The sequence below is a fragment of the Lutra lutra genome, chromosome 16 (assembly GCF_902655055.1).
Source record: "Lutra lutra chromosome 16, mLutLut1.2, whole genome shotgun sequence".
NCBI classification, from domain to species: Eukaryota; Metazoa; Chordata; class Mammalia; order Carnivora; family Mustelidae; genus Lutra; species Lutra lutra.
In genome coordinates, this window is record NC_062293.1 from 35,489,734 (window position 1) to 35,505,096 (window position 15,363).

At 34.7% G+C, this 15,363-nt stretch overlaps 1 protein-coding gene across 9 annotated transcripts in view; it reads right to left on the reverse strand.

Annotated features, from left to right (window-relative positions):
* Positions 1–15,363, reverse strand: part of BCAS3 (BCAS3 microtubule associated cell migration factor) — a 592,326-nt gene that overhangs the window by 329,475 nt on the left and 247,488 nt on the right. For all 9 annotated transcript variants that reach the window (XM_047708851.1, XM_047708852.1, XM_047708848.1 and 6 more), the window contains exon 16: positions 2,602–2,752. In XM_047708851.1, the coding sequence (XP_047564807.1) occupies positions 2,602–2,752 (151 nt within the window). The remainder of the gene's footprint in view (positions 1–2,601; positions 2,753–15,363) is intronic.

Here is a 15,363-nt window from a genome sequence, read left to right on the forward strand (position 1 = left end):
ATTTATATAATGAAATTTATAGGAATAAGGGTTACTAAGTCTACAAATTACTTTGAAACAATTTAAGAAAAATATGGGGGGGGTTGTGTGTCTGTACACAAGTGGGCAGAATGAACAAATATGAATGATAAGGCAAAAAGGAGAGAGTGTTAACATTTGGGAAATCTGAGTATACAGGAATTCCTTTTACTTGTCTTGTAACTTTTTCTGTAAACCTCAATCTATGTGAAGATTTTAAAAATTACAAACCAAGTATTCATTATGGGACAAATATTATTCTCTTTAAACACTTCAGCATAGGACATGCTAAAAAGAATTTAAAAACTCAGCAAAAACAGAAAGATCTGAAAATTGAGATAAATGGCCAAGAGAACAATGCGGTATTTTGAACTAATATTAATTTCAAAGTATGTAACTCAAATTCATATAATTGATTTCATTAATAAGAAACTACTAAATTGTCTATCAGGGGGCATAATACACATACTCTAGAAATCAAGGAATTGTGACTTTTTAAAAAGACAAGGAAACACAGAATTTATCTAAGTTCATAAAGTATGCAGCAGAAGGAGACACCAGATGATTACTAGTTTCTGCCCATCTAAGGCCAGAGAGAGCAACAAGAGACAGTGTGAAAGAAAGACTAAATGAGAGACTATGTTTTCATGGTAGAAAATTTCAAATATATACAAAAGTAGACTTAGTTTCCACTCCTCCCCACAAATATATTGAATTAAATTCTAACATCATAGAATTTCATGTATCATATTTCAATCACTATCTTAGATAGACAGATATCTACATATATATGGAAAAGCTTATCTGAAATATATGTATATATATATATATATATATATACAGAAAAGCTTATTTGAATAATCATATATATATGGAAAAGTTAATTTGAAAAAGAAAGCTAATTCTTTGCATTATAAAAACAGCATAGCTCTTACATTTTAAAAACAACAAACACCAGAAACAAAGCTAGAATTAAATTCAAGAAGAACAATTTTGAGTATTCTTTGACTTAGATTCAGGAAACACACATAAAATCTCATAAGTACTTTGCAGAAATTGTACAATGCTCAGTTGAATCAAGAAGGTACAATTACATACTGATTTCTATGAGTAAAAAAAAAAATATTATGATTCAAGATTTATCCAATTTTTACTTGATTCTGCATCCCAAAGAGTAACATCATAAAAGGAAAAAATGAGCTAATTGTAAATATAAGTTCATAAGGTCTTTCTTACTCATGGCTACACTTACTTATTTTAAAATAAAGAAACGAAGAGGAAAGGGAAGTCAAAATTCCACTTAAATTACTTAACACAAAGAGTTAAAAAGCTGAAACCAATTTAAAAAGAAAGGAATATAGGCCAAATGATCTATATCATAACATGTCCGATTTGGGGCCTTAGGTTTGTTCTATTTTTCCTTCCACCCAACCCTTATAATGCAACAAACTCAATTTTATTTCTGCATTCAGCAGTAAGATCATATTTGTATACAAATACCACTCCACTACATAAAGGGTCCATTTCTGTGCCATGGTGAAATCTGGAGCTCCAAAGCCTTATCCCTGAGAATGAGTATTTCTCCTCACAAAAGTGACTTCTACAAACACTTTACCACCCAGCACAAAAATATTAAGACCTTTTCATATAACAGCCAAGTAATTTACTCTATTCCTTTTGTTGGAAAGACCCTGAAGACTGTTTGAAGCCAGGATTGGGTTTTCTCTGGACTACATGAATACAAAATTTAAAACAGTTGTTTCATTTCAAAGTAGGTTAAACCTCAGGATTGCTTATTGATGATATAGGTAATTTGCCTAGAGACATATATATTTTCTTGTACAAAATGGAATTTCAGAGTCATCACACAATTGATCATCTAATGATATCTTAGATATCACACTTTACTTTCAGGAACCCAAAGAAGTGATAATTTTATATTCATAGCCAATAGTAATTAAAATTTTTAAACACCTAAAATAAGCACAGACACATCAAGTGAGTCATTAGATATCTTTGAGGATGTTAATGACCAATCATGAGTAAAGCCCAAATTTTAGGACTCTGGCTTTTGAAAACTACCCATAACATCATATCAAACTGACACTAATGACAGATTATTATATGTAAATTATACCATAATACAGGTGATTTCTTACGTATTAGAAACACAGTTGTCATCTGAGGTTCTTTCCTTAGTGTTTGGACCAGTTAAAATTTGGGAGTCATTATAAATCCAGATCATAATGGATTTTGTCCACAAAAGCAAGAAACTGACACTATTTCCAGACAAAACCAAGAGGCAGGAAGTAAGTGTAAGCCTGAGGAGATGGGTCTGGTTTTTATTAGCCAATACTAGTTTTCACACTTTGTCACTGCTTTGTTTTTGCTACAGATGTATATGTACATGGTTGTATTCAGGTATGTTTGTGCATGCTCTGTACTTAATCTGCTGCCATTAGTTTCATGTGGGCTGGAAATAAAGAGCGTAATTAAACCACCCACAGGAAATGTACATTTTATTTTTATGTATCCAATCCTCTGAAACAGCTATTTTTAAAAGTATCAAGCCTAAGGTCTTACCCTGTTCGTTTGGTGATGGTCCCTAATGTCATTGGCTGCTTGATTTGTGCAAGAGGCATCAGTACCATCAAGCTGGGGAGAGGAGAGAGCCGGGGATTGCCAGGATTGTTGTTGGCAAAATTATTGTAGGAGTCTTGGCTGTTTAGTTTCCCTATAAAAAGAAAAAAAGAAAAGCATCACCAAGGGACATCTCCTTCTCTGATGGGTTTGCACTCACCCCACTAATCATTTAAGAAAGTTATCAAAGGCAGAACTGATTCCAAAAGAATCATGGTTATTATGGATAGGAAAAAATAAATAAATAAATAAAGGATACTGGTAACACCAAGTATGGCTTATTATAAACAGAGACTTTAGTCTTTGTGGGGAGAGGAAAGGAAGATACAGAATTGGATAGATGTTAAATGGTTATATAAATAATCAGTATAAAATTTAATTATAATTTTTTGGTGTTATGAAGAAATATAGGATCGTAAAAGAAAACACAACAGGAAGATGTAAAAGTAATCTAAAGAAGGTATGGAGCATTTCTCTGAACAGGTTTGAGAGTAAATGGGTATAATACTCCAGCCACAGCAGCCTGTGAAGCCTGGGAGGGTGAAAGAAACGTGAGTCATAGATGAGTATCCAAAGACAGTACGGATGAGACTAACAAAAGTCATAGGCAAAAACATCACCTTCTTCTCAATATCTACCACACCATACCATAAAATTTAAAAACATCAAATCAAAACCTCCCTTTTTTTTATGCTGGGCATTAATATAAAAAATAAAAAGAGTCATTATGGCTCACTAATAACCAGGAAAAACAAACTCATCTGTGAAATAAAATCTGATCCACAAAGTGAATAATTGCTCTCAGCTCACCAGGAAGCTAAACTTCTCCTATGTACTTATCTTTTCTCCCTCTCCATGGTTTTGTATTTTCCAGACTGTCCTATAAATGAAATCACAGAGTATGGAGTTTATTGGGTCCAGTTTCTTTCACTTGCCAATAAGCATCTGAGATTCATCTACTTTATATTTTCCTGAAAGTATCAAGAGATCTTTCCTTTTTATTCCTGCATATGATCCTATTATATGGAACTAGTTCATTTGTTTATCTTGTCACTGGTAAAAGGACATATGTTTCCAGCTTTTGGCTATTGCAAACAAAAGTACTGTAAACATTTATGTACAGGTTCTGTATGAATACAAATTTCCTTTTTGGATAAATCATCTAGAAATGGAATTGCTGGTCGTATAGTAAATGAATGTTTGCATAGGTATAATAATTGAGACTGCATTCTCACCAGTGAAGTATGGTAATTCCAGATCTTCCATATCCTCACCAATATTTGGTATTGTTGCTCTTTTTATTTTAGCTATTCTGGCTTTTATTTGGATTTCTCTAATGCACAATAATGTTTAGCACTTTTTTTGATCATGCATTTATTTGTCATCCATATTTCTTTTTTGATAAAGTGCTCAAATCTTTTGCCCTTTTTAAGAACTGTGTTAATATTTTTTGTTGAGCTATAATTCATATATTGCGAAAGTCACTCTTCTAAAGTATATAATTCTGTGTTTAGTATATAGAGTAGCACAACCATGACCACTATCAAATTTCAGAACATTTTTATCACCCAAAAAGAAAGCCCATACCCATTAGCAATTCCTCCTCCTTTGGTCCACCCCTCAGCCTTTGACAACCATAATCTCCTTTCTGTTTCTATGGATTTGCCTATTCTGGATACTTCAGAAATGGAATCATACAATGTGGCCTTTTGTGACTGCTTCTTTAATTTAGTATCTTTTCAGGGTTCATCCATATTGTGCCATATATCAGTTCATTCTTTTTTTATAACCAAATAGCATTTCATTGCATGGATATACCACATTTTATTTATCCATTTATCAGTTGATGAACGAGTTGTTTCCACTTTTAGGCTATTATGACTAATGTGTCATAATGTGCACAGGTTTTTTATGGAGACATGTGTTTTCGGTTTTCTTGGGTATGTATACCTAAGAATGGAATTGTTAGGTCTATATTTAACATTGTGAGGAACTGCCAATCTGTCGCTGCACCAATGTATGAGGTCTCCAGCTTCTCCACATCTTCAACAGTACTTGCTATTATCTCTTTTATTTTAGCCATCCTAGTAGATATGAAGTGGCATCTCATTGCAGTTTTGATTTGCACTTCCTTAACTACTAAGGATGTTAAGTATCTTTCTCATGTGCATTTTGGTAATTTGTAGATCTTCCTTGGAGAAATGTCAATCCAAAACATTTGCCCATTTAAAAATCAGATCGTCTTTACATTGTTCAATCATAAGCGTTAATCATATTCTCTGGATACAAGTTCCTTGTCAAATATATGTTTTACAAATATTTTTCTCCCATTCCACGTGTTATCTTCTCACTTTCTTCATGGTCTGCTTTGAAGCATGAAAGTTTTTAATTTTCATAGAGTCTACTGTATCTATTGATTCTTTAGTTGCTTTTGCTTTTGTTCTCAGATCTAAGAACTCATTGCCAAATGCAGGGAAACAAAGATTTATGCCTATGTTTTGTTCCAAGAGTTTTTTATTCTTATCTCTGACATTTAGGTTTCTGATCCATTTTGAATTAATTGTTATAAATGGTGTGAGGCAGGGGCGCCTGGGTGGCTCAGTCGTTACATGTCTGCCTTCGGCTCAGGTCATGATACCAGGATTCCGGGACTGAAGCCCACATCGGGTTCCTTGCTCAGCAGGAAGCCTGCTTCTCCCTCTCCTACTTACCCTGCTTGTGTTCCCTCTCTCGCTGTGTGTCTCCCTGTCAAATAAATAAATAAAATCTTTAAAAATAATAATAATAAATGGTGTGAGGTAGGGGTTCACTGTCATTTTTCTTGAATGTTGGATATCCACTTGTTCCAGCACCATCTGTTGAAAAGACTATCCCTTCCCACCTCAATGGACTGTCCTGTCACCCTTGTCGAAAATCAAATGGCTACAAATATAAGGAATTATTTATAGATTTTACTCTCACATTTTAAAAGTTCTTTATATATTCTGGACATAAGCCTTTTGGAAGATAAACAATTTTCAAATATTTTCTATCACCCTGTAACTTGTCTTCTCATTCTTTTACAGATCTTCAACAAGCAAAAGATTTTTTTCCCCATAAAGTCCACTTCATGAATTTGTTTCATATATGCGGTGTTGAACTGATAAACTATCTGCCTAACCCCAGGTCAAAAAATTCAATCTAAACATTTTTAAGTTTCATGTTTTAATTTATGTATATATTTATATACATATTTACATTTATGTGATTTATATTATATGATACAGTTAATTTCCTGTAAGTTATGAGATATGATTTTTTTATGTATCAATGAAATGAAATGAAACAAATGAAAGCTAATAAAACAAGAATCTCCAAAGCTTAAGTAAATGAAGTTTATCACAACTTTACAAGTAGGGGCTTAGGATTTTTTTTCTATTTATTTTTTTAATCAGTGCCCTCAAAATATAACTGATAATGTCTATTATTCTAATATTATGATACCTGAAAGCCTGAGGCAAGGCAGGATCCATAATCTCTGTAATTCTTTCTATTTAACTGATATGTTGGCCAAATGACAAATTTTGAACTAAATTTTGTTGAGCAGAAATGTTAAACCAATTTTTCTTAACACAAATAGAAACCACATACAGTCACTGAAAAAAAAAGAGAGAGAGAGAGAAAGAGATGAGCATATCAAAACAGAATATACTATATTCTGGAATAGAAGCATCCACTTGGGCATTTGGTATTTCTGTATTATTTGGTGTCACCACCTTGTGGCCTACAGCTACAAAATCCATGTAAGTTACAAATCTCACAGAGAGTAGGGTATGAAATATAAAGGCAAAAATTGTTATGACATTGTCAAAGTCCTCTTCAGATAAAAGCCACACGGAATTAGAAATTTTAGGTGATTTTGCTTGTTCTTCTGAATTTCCATGTTTTGAATCTTGGGAATTCGATTTCTAAATAACTTATAACTTCTAAAATAGACATTACACAAAGATCTGCCCAAATACAGACAGACTACTACAGATAGTACTTCAGTTTTAAAAAACTCTGAGAACCCCTGTTCAGTCACCTTTTCCAAGGAAGAATAATGATTGTGAAGCATCTTTGTAACAGTAAATAATGGTTTTTCAGAGGGACTAAAGATTGGAAAAGAATAGGGAAAAATCATATTGAATTTCTTTTCTGTTTAGAGATAGCCAGTGGTTTGATGCCCTTCTTCAAGGGGTCATTATATCCAACAAAACTTGCTGCTTCCACCTATAACTTGTCATTCTCTGCAAAAATGCCAGCTAGGATTTTGATTGGGATTGCAATGAGTCTGCAGATCAGCTAAGGAACTACTGCCATCTTAACAGTATTGTCTTCCAAGCCAAGAACTTGAGATGCCTTTTCATTGATGTAGGTATTCTTTCATTTCTTTGCACATTAGTTTGTAGATTTCTGGGTACAAGTTTCATACATCTTTGGTTAAATTTATTCCTTTTTTTTTTACGTGACTTGTAAAAAATTTTTTCCTTTTTTTTTTTGTTTTATAGCAATTTTATTCATAATTTCCAAAACCTTGAGGTAAGTTGCATGTCTTTCAGTAAGTGAAAAAGAAATTTCCTTAATTGTACTTTTCAGATTGTTCATTGCCAATGTAGAGAAATACAATTAATTTTTGTACATTGATCTTGTATATCCTATAACTTTGCTGAACTTGCTTATTTCAGTTTTTTTGTGGATTCCAAATGGTTTTCTATGTACATGATCATGTCATCCCCCAAGAAGAAAGTTTTGCTTCTTCCTTTCCAATCCAGATGACTTCCATTTCTTTTACTGCCTAAAAGCCATGGTTACAACTGCCAGCACAATATGGAATAGAAGCGGCAAGAGTGATTCACTTTGAGTTAATTTTTGTATATGGACTGAGGTATGAGTTGAGGTTCATTGCTCTGAAGTTGGACATCCACTTGTTTCATCACCATTAAAAAGATGGTCCTTGCTCTACTGAATTGCCTTTTCATCTTTGTCAAAAATCAACTGACCATATCTGCATGGATCTAATTCTAGATTTTGTTCCATTGATCCATGTGTCTATTCCTTCACCAATACCACATTTTCTTTATAACTGTAAATCTAGAGTGATTCTTAATAATTCATGCACTTACACAGAAACTTTATAGAAAAATTTCCACACTCTCCATGTTATGATAATGACTCCCGTGTTTATAATTCAACAACTCTTCCATACAGAAAACATCTGATTGACCCAATGTTATTTTCAAATCATTATTCTTGACTTCTTATAAAAGTCACCTGCCCTGGTTCTGTGGTTAACAATAAATATGGTATTTTATAAATAACAGCAACAGTAAACACAGACTTTATTTTTTAGGAATTTGAATTAAGGAGACAAATTTATATACACATTAAAAGAAAAACAATACCTGCCAAAAGATCCTGATGAATATCTTATTTCTAAATGACATCCTAAAAGACATTAACCTTTTTTCTCTTTTTTAATTTTTTATTTATATTCCTGTTAGTTAACATATAGTGTAATATTAGTTCCAGGTGTACAATATAATAATTCAGTATTTTCACACATAACCTGGTGCTCATCACAAGTGCCCTCCTTAATACCCACCATCTATTTAACCATCCCTTCACACCCTCTCTCTGGTAACCATCAGTTTATCCTCTACAGTTAAAAGTCTGTTTCTTAATTTGCCTCTTTCTCTCTTTTCCTTTTACTCATTTGTTTTGTTTCTTAAATTCCACATATGAATGAAATCATATGATATTTGCCTTTCTCTGACTGACTTATTTTGTTTAGCAAAATATTCTCTTGCACCATGCATGTGGCTGTAAAGACAAGAGTGCATTCTTTTTTATGGCTAATTAATATTCCATTGTATATATATCACATATTTTATTATTATTTTATTATGTTCAGTTAGCCAGTATATAGTACCATCATTAGTTTCTGATGGTAGTATTCAATGATTCATCTTCTTTATGCATTTATCAACTGATGGACACTTAGGGTGTCTCCATAATTTGGCTATTATAGATAATGCTGCTATAAACATTAAGAAGGCATGTATCTCTTTGAATTAGTATTTTTGTATTCTTTGGGTAAATACCTAGTGGTACTACTACTGGATTGTAGGGTGGTTCTATTTTTAGCTTTTTGAGACCACCAAGAGTACAAGAGGATTCCCCTTTTTTCCACATCCTCAACAATACGTGTTGTCTCCTGTGGTATTGATTTTAGCCATTTTAACAAGCGTGATGTGATATCTCATTGTAGTTCTGACATGTATTTCCCTGATGATAAGTGATACTGACCATCTTTTCATGTGTCTGTTGTCCTACTTATTGTTTGGAAAAATATCTATTCATGTCTTCTGACCCTTTTTAAATTGGATTATTTGGTTTTTGGGTGCTGAATTTCATAAGTCCTTTATAAATTTTGGATACTAACCCTTTATCATATTATGTCATTTGCAAAAATATCTTCTCCCATTTCAGATGTTGCCTTTTAGTTTTGCTGTTTCCTCAGCTGTGCAGAAGCTTTTTATTTTGATGTAGTTCTAATAGTTCATTTCTGCTTTTGTTTCCCTCACCTCAGGAGACATATCTAGAAAGAAGCTGCTACAGCTGATGTCAAAGAAGTTACTCCCTGTGTCTCTGAAAGACATTCACATTTAAAACATCATGGATTCAGTCCAGAGGGAAAACTACTGCACTGTAGCTAATGGTAGTTTCAGAGGTAGTAGAAAGTTAAGAAACGCTTTTAAAAAAATTATTACAAGATGAAGGTATCTTCAGAGTTAGCATAATGGCTTAACCAAATGTGACTTGTTTGGGGGAACACAAATCTATAGGATAATCAAGTTAAACACTTGGTATCTCCTCAGCAAAATAAAATAAGAAATGCCCACAAGTACTTATGTCTCTCTCTCCCCAATTTCCAAATCAGAATTCACATTAAAGTTAACTGAAGTAACCCACACCTACTGGAGGGATAATAAAAGGGAACATTCATAATATACATAAGATGCTTTAAGCCATTTAATAAATTACCCAATAATATCTACCCTCACACAGCACAGGACTTTATAGGTAATATGAAAAGTGGAATCCCATAGAGGAATAACAGGAAAACATTTTTATAGTTAAATCATTCAAAGTGATTTATTATGACACTCTTTAAACCTCTGTAGATGTAAATAGATGCAAGATTCACTATTAGACAATAATAGTAATACTAATTTGATTCTGAAATCAGATTGCAGCACTAAAATGTCACAAGCTAGTGAAATTCAAGGACTGTTTATAAAACATACATTTCACAACTAGTAGCCAAATACTTGTTGAATAACGCAGCCCAAGATTACCTGCTGGGAAGACTGCATTTCTTGTTAGCACGAAGCTTACAGTCTAATGTGCATGAAACAGGAATAATTTAAATGCTAACTGCCTAGTACTAAAAGATAAGTACAAATGGGATCAACTATTTGGAGAAGAGATCATGAAGCAGATGGGACATAACCTAGGCTTTGAAAGATGCACAAAATATGGATATGAGCAGAAGAGAAGAAATATTCTGAGCATGAAGAGCAGAGAGTGTAAGGGGATGCCACATTTGTGAAACAATAGTAAGGAATCTCTAACTAGAGGAGACGATTATAATGGAAAGCAGTAAGAAGATAAAATGATTTCAGTTTTAAAAGAACTTTTTAATTGAGCCAGAGGAGCAGGAACTTAGGTAAATTCTTTAGCAAGGGAACAGTACAGATTCTGAGATCACTGAACTTTATGGATAGGATGAATGGTCTAGAAAAATGAAGCCATTCACTGAGAAGCTCCAAATCTTGTAATTTAGTTAGCCATCATTCAAAACCCTTCACTGGCCCACCAGGATGAAGGGCAACTTCCAAAGAACATACAAGGTGCTTCAGACCTTTCCCTCTCAGACCCTTATTGTACTATCAAGCAACACCCAAGTTTGCAGGCATTTACTCTTGGTGTCTGTGTTTATGAAGGAGCCTCTGACACCCAGCCCATCTGCAAGAGTAGAGTTAGTTGGGTACATTTATGTACACAGAGGGGTATCATCTGTCTCATATTTTATAGGACATGGCAAGCAATTTATAAAAATAGCTTTAATGAAAGAATAAATGGCTTAACAAAACTCTCAAGTGTGACAAGGTTCAGGAAGGTGAATTCAGAGAGAGCTACTAACTCTGGTAATCTTCAGTAGGTTCATTTCAGCCAAGAGGTGGGAAAGTCAGATGAAAAGGGATAAGTAAAGGAAACGCTGATAGGAGATGATCAAGGGAATGGATACAGAACACAGATTTAAGAACTTTGGGGGCCGAAATGAAGACATTCTTTTGATGTCTGTATACATCAAAATGAGATACTGTACCAAACAAAAGTTTCATCAACATTCATTTTTTCAATTGACATTTTTTGAGCCTTATCAGTATGAGGCCCTGTTCTAGTCCTGGATGAGTAAGTCCAAGGGCCTCCTAAAGAGTTCATAACATAATGAGACAGAAAGTACATAAGCAAAAAAATTATGATGGGAAAAAACATGCTAACAAAGATAGTTGCAAAATGTCTCAGGAACAAAAAGAAAAGAGACCTTTTCATAATTGTTTTAAAGTGACAACTTAGAAGATAGGTATACAAAGTTTAAGCACAGAGGAAGAAACCTGCATCTTTACACTGTTAGTTTTTAAGTAGAAAATAAGGATAAGATGAAAGATGTATGAACAATTACATCAGCAGTTAGTAAAATAAGGAAACCGGATTGGACAAGAAAAGTCATTAGCTGACACATAATGATCTGCATGTAAAAAATACACAATAAAGGACGCCCAATTTAAAAATGAAAGTTCATATGCAATAAATTACACTCAAAAATTATAATGACCCTAGGGGCACCTGAGTGGCCCAATCAGTTAAGCATCTGCCTTTGGCGCAGGTAATGATCTCAAGGTACTGGGATCGAGTCCCGCCTGCTCAGCAGGGAGCCTGCTCCCCACTTCCCTGCTCCCCTTGCTTATATGTGAGCTCCTTCTCTCTAATAAATAAATAAAATCCTTAATAAAAAAATTATAGTGATCCTCTCCTCCTCTTTTCAAGTGTTCAAAGTCTTTGGTTAAAAATAATTTTTCACAACAAGATGGGATCAGGAGGGAGACAAACCATAAGAGACTCTTAATGTCACAAAACAAACTGTGGGTTGCTGGGGCAAATGGGGGGATAGGGACAGGGTGCCTGGGTTATGGACACTGGGGTGGGTATGTGCTATGGTGAGTGCTATGAAATATGTAAGCCTCATGTTTAAGACCTGTAGCCTTGGGGCAAATAAGACATTATGTTAATAAAAATTTTAAAAAATTTTTTCCACTATCCCTTGTGTTATTGATTTTCTTTGAAAAAGCAGCTAGAACTAACAAACCTCGAGATTTATCCTACAGGAAAACTGGAGACTCTTCCAGACTAGGGGCAGTGTCTTACTGATTTTTGACAGCTCAAAAGTTTACCAAATGAATGGAAGAAATGCATTTTTTTCCCCATGTCCAGGAAGCACAGGAAAATAGAGTCCTATGCTCTATAGAAAAAAACAATTTTGGAGGGGACACAAAATACTTCAGAAGATAGCCAGATGCTGGAATCCATGGCTTTAGCTATTCTGCTTAGTCTCATGTTGACTAAGCAGAAGCCTAGATTTGATAACTTTTTGAACAGATCTTCAGACACTTTCTTACGGTTTTATCAAGCCTAAATTTCCAAGCCAGGATTTTTCATTAGATCCAAAGTCTCTTAATATAATGAAGTTCAGCAGGAAGAGACTTGTAGTATCCCAAGTCTTGGATGAGGATTAAGTCTGTCCCTCTATTTTATCCTTCAGTTTCCCTTTGGACACAGAGAGATAGTAGGACTTTTTCTTTGCTCCAGGTCTCATGCATATATAGGATAGTAACAGCAAAATTAAAAATGTCCAAGATCAATGAAGAGTCACTACATAAATGCTAAAGGTCATCTACACTAACCATTCTTTACTACACTTTTCTCTTAATTGTACAAGTACAATGAAAATAGCAGAGGTTAATTGGAGTTTTAGTAGTGAGCTTCATAAAACCTTAAAATACATATAATATGTCCACACACCATTACACTTTTGAATTCCAGCTGGGACAAGACCTGTAAGTGACAAATGCCATGAGAATGGATATTCTCACAGTATTTCTGGCACATCCAAACAGAGGAAGTCCCAAAAATCCCATGAGAAAATAAGCCTTTCTAAGACTCTCATCCTAGTTTTTTGGGCTTACTCTATACAGATAAACTTCTATAAGCCTTAGGCTTTTGGGTCTTTATCCAAATCCACAAGAGCTTTGATCCTTTAGAGGTTTACCAGTCCCCAAGATAGACAGAGTTCTCTTGGGAGAAAAAAATCCCAAGTTCCAACAAAATGGTTTCTCAATAAATTAAAGCAGGAATCCTACGTGGGAATAGAAAATCATTTAAAAATCAGAATTGATAAAACATCCCTTGATGCTTAAAGCTATGATATTTTGTTCTTATTTTCAGCTGTTCATTTGTTTAATTATTATTGTTTTTATTGTTAGAATACAAAGCACTAGACCAGAACAGTTCACACTGGGGTTTAACCACTGACTTTCTGTGTTTACTTGAACACATTTGCATTTTTGAAAAAGGAGTCATGAAAGCAATCTCATGTGCTCTTTTTTTTCTTCTTCTACCTTTTGCTAGAAGAATAGTTGCAGGTACCTTATACTGAGGAACTCTCCATCCCCATACTAACACATGGATAAGTACCACTGTCTGTGCATCAAGTTGACTTTGTATAACCTGTTTATTAGAAGTTTTGCTAACTTCAAAATGCCATCTTATCATTTAGGCATTGTCTCCAAGCATGTTTTCCCAGACATTCTACACTATAAAAACACAGAGGAAAAATGGATTAAGTTGAGGATAAAAGTAAAGAGACAAAATAACAATGGGCTTTGTTGCTGCACTAAAGGAACAGCTTGTCAGGTCAGCTTTGCAGAGAGGAATATTCCCAAACCAGTCATCATTAATGGACTCACTTCCACAGGAAAAAAAAAAAAAAAAGACAGAGTCTGAAAACTCCGGACAAAAGAAATCCCTGCAGACAAAGTAAAAACAAATTAAAAGACCCATTATAAAACACAGATGCTACAAGGAAAATAAACTTTGCAAGATTTACTGGGCTTTGACAAACGTGAACATTTGTGGAAAAGACATCAGCAACAACTCCCAGGTAATGCGGCTGCAAAGCTAGACTCCTTTCTGTTTTATCTTTACCCTCTCCGCAGAAGCTGCCAGGTTGGTATTCTTAGCTTCTGAATGCAGTGATGTGAGAACATGTGAATGTGGCAAAGGGCCAGCTTCAAGAAGTTTCTGAAGGCAGCAAGATCCTGAAAGTGTTGGCCATTTAGATTACGCTAAATATTAAAGTTAATATCAGTGTATCTGTGAGTGTATACATTTCTTCTTAAAAACAATCAAGGAAGACATAAGTGTAATATATGACTCCTCCCCCACTTTAAAAATTTTCCCTGTCCTACCACACTGTGAATCAAGGCAAATAAAAGCAGTTAAAATCACATTAGGCAATCAAGGGATCAGAGCTATAGATCAGAAAGTACCTTAAAACAGTATCATATCAGTGACAGAGAAAAAAAAAATTTTTTTTTTTGAGAAAACTTTTTAGTATAGATTTCTAGAAGCACAAACTACAGTCTGCTGCCAGTGGCAGTCAAAGGAGTCTTCTAGGAACAGAAGGTGTAAGAGACTAAGCGCTATAAAGGAATGAAGCGAACCAAGTAGCACGTTTGGAGGATAAAGAGCATTGTCTTGTGTTATCATTAGGGATGCAGGGATAAATACAAAATGACAGAGATACAGCTGTGAAAAAGCAAAAGAACATGAGGCTGTGTAGACAGTACCCTACAGGAGAGCACTGTGATTAGGAGGCCTGCATTTTCTTCTTACTTGTTAATCCTTTCATGGACACAGACCTTAGTCACTCCAGGCACTCCATTTTTCTGAAAGTTTACCATAAGAAACTTCCCTGTAGGTTAGACTCCTACACTAGTATCAAATTCTCTTCTCATCACCTTTCCACACTCATCTACAAGATCCACGCTTGTTCTGGGACAGAAGCCTGCTTGTCAGTGTCCCTGACAGGGGACTAATATTTTCAACTATTATATATTTTTTTAAGATTTTATTTATTTGACAGAGAAAGACACAGTGAGAGAGGGAACACAAGCAGGGGAGTGGTAGAGGGAGAAGCAGGCTTCCCGCTGAGTAGGGAGCCCAATGTGGGGCTCGATCCCAGGACCCTGGGATCATGACCTGAGCCAAAGGCAGACGCTTAACAACTGAGCCACCCAGGTGCCCCACAACTATTACATTTTGTAATTGGATTCATGAAGCCCACTGAAAGCCGATGTCCATGTAACAACCTGGAACCCCAAGAAGGCAATTCTACAGGAAGACCTCCATTCCTAAATATCCCATTATTACTGTTCTTATTCCAACAAATTTCCTGTTCTCAGACCTCAAATAGATGTTCTATCCCCTACATATCTTTCCAAGATAAAAACCAGGTAATGAGTTCGTAGGGGGCACGTGTGTGTGTGTGTGTGTGTGTGC